The following is a 7,322-nucleotide window of genomic DNA, read 5'->3' on the forward strand; positions in this document are numbered from 1 at the left end:
TAGGATCTAAAGCAACACACGAATCTGTATACTTGAAGAAGCAACACGTGCCATACTCATCTACAAGAACTGTTGTCATGTTGGTAAGATCTTCAAAGGTTCTTTTCCGTACTCTTTTCAAGCTATTATCTCGTAAGTCAACGCTACGTAGTACACCTAGACCAGAAAATATATTATCACCGAGTTTGTTTAAACTGTTATTTCCCAACAGCAAAGTCTCCAACGAAGATAAAGTTTCAAATTGTTCAGAAGGTAATTGCACTATTCCATTATGATCCAACGTAAGAAGATATATGTTGTGAAGTCCGCGAAAGAGACTACCATCAAGTTTAATCAGCTCATTGTTGTTAATACACAATACCTGTAATTTGTTCAACCCTTGAAACACATTTGCTTCAATTCTAGAAAGCATATTTTGGTGAAGATAGAGCTTCTTCAGCTTATGTAAGTGATGAAACACTCCGCTTTTAAGCGTTTGTAATTGATTGTTCCACAAGTACAATTTACTTAAATTAACAAGATCGTCGAACGTTCCTGGTTGGATATTCCTTAGCTTGTTGCAATGCAACCACAATACCTCCAGGCTTGTAAACTCACTGAAAGAACCTTTTCCAATGGCGCTGATTCCCCTGCTTCCCCAATACAATGATTTCACTAACTCAGGATAAGGATACATGAGCAAAATATCTGAAGAAATATCAGATGTGTTTGGAATACATTTCATTCTGTAAGTTCTATACGCTAATTCGCACGAGCATCCTTCTATACAAGACACATTACACGCGGTAACATTATAGATCGGACGGTAGTAGTCCCCTGGGTAATCTGCTTCAAAATCCCCAATAGTAGGACAATTAATGACCCGATCATAACCCCGTATTTGATCACATGACGGGAGATTATAGGATGAGTTGGTTCTAGACACCTGGTAAGTCAGATCTGCCACATTCTCATCTGGAGAAAGGTCAGCTTCTGGGCACATAGTCATCGACTTATCCAACATATTTGAGATCAGTTGAAAGGTGGTTTTCCCTTTGATGACGATACGAAGAAAATTACGAGGTAAAGTAACGCGACATGGACTTGTTTTACCCATAAATGCGACGATTCGACTAGCACAATGTGCGGTTACATCTTGCAATTCGATAAACATTTGAGATGTATTACTGTAACCAACCGAGAAAATCACTTCGAAAGTGGTATTTGTATCTCCTCTGCTATTTACCAAAACGCTGCAGGTATCCCTGCTTTCAGAATTGGTTGTTAACGTTGCAATTGATTTAAAAACAGTCGAGGTACCATTAATTTCGGTACGCTTACATGGCGAATCGTCAGTTGCTCTTTCCACATGTCCTACGCTATGCGTGCTGTTATTCCTGGTAGTATTTAACACACTTTCACTTACGGTTGTTGCAAATACTAATGTAGTTCTATCCAAACATGATCCACTGAAAGTTTTGAGCAAAATGTAACATGAAGCCAACATATACATTGTATTCCATATGCAATTCCAAGAATACAAGCTCGTAGATTCATTTTCGTAGTGTAAGGCAAAGCCAACATATGTTTAGTAATCCTCTGCGTTGAACACCTGTATGAACGTTCCATGCAGCATTTGCGATGTGTTGAAATCACACTTATGTTTTAATATAAACAAAATCCAAGTAGAGAACGCTTTCCTTTAAACGGAACATAGACGTATAGTTGCGCTAGCTTATATACCAAGAACATGGTATACTAGTTATACCCGTGCACACGGAAGTTCAAGTTAACTAAACCAGTCTGTGTAAAAATAACAAAAAAATGGGAAGTACATGCGAGGTCGTTATCCTATACCAATACTATATGTAGTTTTGTTGCAAATATGCCACTAAAATAATATTAGCCTCGACTATTTGTTTTACAGAATAAAGCTAACAAATGACATGCTGTGTAGCTCCATAAATGACTATCCAACCGCAGTACAATGCAGTCGCCATGCTTAAGTACATTCACTTAAGTCTTGATCATATATACTTTCGTATTTTATGCCTTAAGGCAAAGTGGTATACTTTACAAGGATAAGGTCAAATGTCATGAGCATAGCTCAAGAGAACAAACTTGAACTTCCCAATAAAGCTGACATCTGCTGAAATCAAATTAGCTGATTCATGTTTTTGAGTCCTAAAGTTACTTTACAACCTGTAGCTACCTGTCGTGCTGTGGCACGGTGACGGGATGATGTACGCGTGTTATTAAGGTGGAGGCTGTAATCACTACAAAACATTGGATTTTAGATTGAAAAGTAAGCAGACGACATACGTGGTAGAAATAAAATAATAAGAAATAAAATGAGTGGCGCTATTGCATAAAGATATGTGTATTAATAGAGCTGCTGCCGCGCCGCTACAATTATTAGCACATTGTAAAACTATAAAACAAACATGGCGCTTGATTGACTAATAGTACACTGATCATAAATAAAAAAGAATTTTCTCTTTTTGTGCAAAACTTTATTTTCAACTTGGATACAACTGCTTTCACATTGTGTGATAAATTGAAATATAAATATTTAGGCCGGGTAATGAATAAAGCATTTTTTCGTCCCTAGTTATTTTTTTTAATTTAGTTACAACATTTTTATATTTAAGAAGTTAAGATGCTTTCTATAGCGTTCCTAAGAAAAAACACACTTTTGGATGGCTTTGAGATCATTAGGTGGCCTACCTACCAGAAAAATGAAATAAAAAAGGCCTTCTTTTTTTCAGTTGATATTGTATACGCAAAATACAGGGATAACTGTAGGTATTTACTAATATTTTTCGATAAAAAATAAAAAGCCCCTACTTTTTTTTGTAAACCCGAAAGAGAAACAAGGTTTTATCTTAATCGGCCTTTCTCTCTCCAGTCAATGGTATATGGGAGTAACATATTGTACCCTATATCAAAATTTTACATTTATTCCGCCGTCATTCGAATATGTCGGAACCACGTTTGCAGCCAGTGGGGCAGGGTCCATCAGTACAACGACTGTGACTACCCCTAACAGCTTCCCATTGCACCTGGGTGGAGTGTTTAATTGGTGTTGCTGAGATTTAGCTACTGGTCACTCGTTGGTCAACCATTAGAGGAACAGTCCATTTAGTCCGAAGGGTCATTGGTCCGGAAGGGGTTTAAGTTAGGGTTTATGGCAATTAATGCTAGGATTAGGCTTAGGGTTTAATAGGGTTTTAGCATTATGGTTACGGACGGGGTTAGGCTAGGTTTAGGATCAGAAAATATCGGATTTAGGATTAGATTGGGTTTAGGGTTAGGGCTTATATGTTAGAGTTGTGGTGGTTAGGGTAGTTGGGTTTTAGGTTTTTGGACTTATAACCTGTGTCGACCTGTAACCATAATTATAATGCCGTACTACATGTTGAAATCACTTATACTGAAACACTATAACTTAATTGCAGATGTATATATACTTTTAGACAATTTCTAATCAGTCTTTATCATTTTACTACTCTTTACAAAATTGTGCATACATAGGAACTACTACAAGGAGTATCTTTGACAAAATTGTGATCTGTCAATTTGAGAAAACCTTTAATGCTGTCAAATTATTTTCATAAAACTATTGTAAGTTCCTCAAATTTGATAAAACCAGAATTAAACTACTTGGCCCAGAGACATACTGTGCAATTCTTGTTACCAGATCGATGGAGGATTATGCAATTAAAAGCATTGTTACATAAGTTTTCATACTACAAGTAATGTAACTCGATATCTTAATTACAAAAGAAATATAATCTTCCTCAATTTTTTTCATCCCGTTTTTCATACAGTAATTACTACGCAAAATAACATATGCCTAGCTGTACCCTTTATTTTAAAAACACATCTTTAAAAGATCTTAAATTGCAGAAAATTGTGAAGTTCTTTTGTGATATATAAACATCTCAAAAAAGTAACTAACCTCCTTAAATAATGGCCATTATTCAAAAATCAAAATGATTTTGGCAAAGTTATTGCAGAAACATGCAAAATAAGGAATTTTATTCCGTTTTTCAAAACGATTGATTGAATGTCAAACTTAAAAACATAGGTTGATCTGGAGGATTTGGAATAACCTTTGTTTCATCTAGCAAGATAAATCTAGGCTGAACTGAAGGATAGGACCTTTGTGGCTAGCAAGACAAGATAATATGTGACATGTCATGTCAAAAGGAGACACTTTTGGGCAGGATCGTAAATGGAGAAATTGCCAAAAATCTTCCCGGGGTGATTTTTTCACAGTTTGGGTTTGTTGCGAATTTGTGATGTTATTAATGTTAAAAATATTGTCTGATAATTTCAGACCGGAACATAACTGGCATCTTGTATTTTTTGAGACATTTTTTCAAGGTAATTCCTACTCTCAACATTGTCAATAATATTTTAAAAGGCCGATATCTCAATTTCCAATTTTATAATACCATAACTTACAAACTCAATATCTTCGCTTAGGAATGTCCGATAACATTGGGAAAAACGGCATTGTGGAGCAAAATATCTCTTTATTAAAGATATGTAAAAACCTTCAAATTGATAACCTGCCCAAAAGTGTCTCCTTTTGACATGACACGTCACATATTTTCTTAAACACCCTTATTTCCTATAATTTTATTTTATAATACCATAACTTACGAACTCAATATCTTCACTTAGGGATGTCCGATTTCATTGGGGAAAACGGCGTTGTGGAGCAAAATATCTCTTTATTTAAGATATGTAAAAACCTCAAAATTTATAACCTGCCCAAAAGTGTCTCCTTTTGACATGACACGTCACATATTATATGTCCTTTCTTTCAAAACAATGAGCTCTGTATTAATTCATCATCAGGTATTAATCTATTATCACCCAATATTAGAAGTATTTTACAGTCCAAGAGTCTCTCCGCTGAACATATCAGCTCCTCTGAAGATCCCACGTTCCAGTTCCATCAATGACTCTAACTCCATATGCAATCGTTCCTCCGTAGTAATTACACTTGTAATTGTTTGAGTTGCGAATGTACTCTGAAAAATCGGGCGCCATTTCAATATTATCTGCAAATACAACACTGCCATTGTGCAAAAATCTACCCTTTTCAAGTCTATACAAGTCAGGCAAATAAGCTTCCTTCTTATGATCTATAAACACCATATCAAGTGTTTCTATATTATAGTTGTGGTGCAGTTCAGGAATAACATCTTCAGTGTATCCAACAACAATTGTAACCTGTCGTGAATAAATAAAACATTAATTTCTACAAAATAATTAAACAAAAACAGTTATGTTAATAGGGTATTTCGTAATTTTAGCATCCCCTTTGTAGGGTATGGTATGGTTCAACAGATATCCATGAAAATATTTTCTAGTTTTTGGTGGTCACTCGATTATAAAAGTGCTTGGGCCTTCTTCTGGTTGCTATCAGTGTAGCGTCATGTCGTTAAGAGAAAATTAATCCATTACGTAATGGGACGCGAACCGTGGACCTACTGTCAATGTAAACAATAAAACATCATCTTTTGAGAACCAAAATTGTGGCTAAATTGCCCGTGGAAATTCATATCTGTTTAATTATTTGAACAGAATAATTCATATACTTCTTTGGGTTTGAAAAATATTTGAAAAAGCTGTTAAATCCTTCAAAAAAGGGTTTTTTAATATAATACCTTTTCTCCAAAGCCTGATCTGTTGATAATCTTCTTTGCAATCTCAGCACTCTTAGGGTTAGCTTCAAGTGTAATAAGCTTCCCATTTGATGGCATGTTCTTAGCGGTGATTATGGCAGAATAACCCAAGAATGTGCCAAGCTCTAAGGCTATCTTAGGTGACGCTTCTTGAACAACTTGGGCTAAAACTGCACCTATAGAATAGTGAATATTAACAAAGATTTAAATAACTGACAAATAGGAAAACGATTTGCATTTTATTGATATCACCTCAGGCGGGAGTTTTAACCAGAACCTCTCATGGCACTATATATTTGTATATTATGAAAGGTTTATGGATCATTGCAGTTTGACCATAACAACGAATTAAACCTATTATAACATTTGCTGAGGAGAACGCCCTCAAAAATATTTTAAATTCTGGTTGTACACGATTGTAATGTACTTTAGTCAATAAAGATACTCTGCAAAAATCAAGACTTTAGGAACCGGCGTTTTATTATTACGATGGAAATATTAGTCGAACGGCGTGCGGGATACACATACACACCCCGAGAATCGTACCGTATTACAACCGTGGGAGTAACATGCACGGGCGCTAGTAGTAAATTCCAATTTTCTATGCTTTACCTCACTTGTTCGGCTCAAAATTAAAAGGGACATATCTGACAGTAAAAGCTAACATTTTATGGAAAATAAATACTGATCTATTTTTACAGAAATGTTATATGGCTTTAATACAGCCGTCTCTCAACACGCGATATTCAAAATTTCCGGGCGCCAGTGCAATGACGTCCAAGTAATACAATGAAGGCTGCAAACAATTGAGCACAAGTAACCATGACGTCATTGCACTAGACAATTTCGTCGCGGGAATTTTGAATATTGCGTGTTGAGAGCCGGCTGATTTTATTCGTTTTTATGGTCAATATGAGTTTTCAAGTCTATAAAGCCAGCTTATCTTTTTGTTCACCAATAGTCCATGTCCATTCGTAGTTGTAGCAGTAATCATCATATGCTGCAAGTACGCTGTCTACATTACCCTCTTCTGAATGCCCTTCAACATATTTCCATAATCTATCTTGTAATGTATTCCCATAAATAATGTTTCTTGCTTTGGTGAATAATCCACTGTATACACCCGAACGTACTGGTTGATTTAATTTCCAGTATATATTTTTCCTTGATTTGTATTGATAGAGTAAGTACAGTTCCGTAGCCACTGCAGGTGCTGCAATGAGGGCGCTATATACATGCTGGTCCATGATTGTTTCTACAAGTATTTCAGAAAAAGAGGATTATTTAATCAATAATAATTATTATAGACAATGGACTTTCATTAATCCCTGTTCAGTGCTGTATAATTTCAAGTTATCTAAATTGTTTTTTCATAATAGTTGAAGAAAAAAATAAATGAAGAAAAAATTCAAAAATGTGAGAAAACCGAATTTAGTTTTGTGTCTTTAGAACACAAATATGCAATTTTCGTCAATTTGGATATTTAGGGTAAGTTGTTATGGTGGACCGAAAAAAATTGGCATGGAAAATCAAATTTGGCGCTTTTCTCAAAAACTGCTCATTTTTACCGTGCTAGTTGGATTCCTTGCATCATTTCCTTTCTGAAAATATATACTTTTATATACTTATCATCATTACTTT

At 35.3% G+C, this 7,322-nt stretch overlaps 1 protein-coding gene across 1 annotated transcript; it reads right to left on the reverse strand.

Annotated features, from left to right (window-relative positions):
- Positions 1-4,658: 4,658 nt before the first annotated feature.
- Positions 4,659-6,928, reverse strand: LOC140166692 (catechol O-methyltransferase-like). The gene is made up of 3 exons (XM_072190191.1): positions 6,637-6,928; positions 5,664-5,857; positions 4,659-5,226 (listed from the first exon to the last, which is right to left on the reverse strand). Exons 1-3 carry the CDS (start codon positions 6,926-6,928, stop codon positions 4,915-4,917), a joined length of 798 nt encoding a protein of 265 aa, XP_072046292.1. The 3' UTR covers positions 4,659-4,914.
- Positions 6,929-7,322: the final 394 nt, after the last annotated feature.

This window comes from Amphiura filiformis, chromosome 12 (genome assembly GCF_039555335.1).
Source record: "Amphiura filiformis chromosome 12, Afil_fr2py, whole genome shotgun sequence".
In the NCBI taxonomy this organism is placed as follows: Eukaryota; Metazoa; Echinodermata; class Ophiuroidea; order Amphilepidida; family Amphiuridae; genus Amphiura; species Amphiura filiformis.

Coding starts and splice junctions, on each gene's coding strand:
- LOC140166692 (XM_072190191.1), bottom strand. CDS start 6,928: ATGGACCAGCATGTATATAGCGCCCTCATTGCAGCACCTGCAGTGGCT. Junction 5,858..6,636: donor CGAATGGACATGGACTATTG/GTGAACAAAAAG, acceptor ACTATTCTATAG/GTGCAGTTTTAGCCCAAGTT. Junction 5,227..5,663: donor GATCAGGCTTTGGAGAAAAG/GTATTATATTAA, acceptor TATTCACGACAG/GTTACAATTGTTGTTGGATA.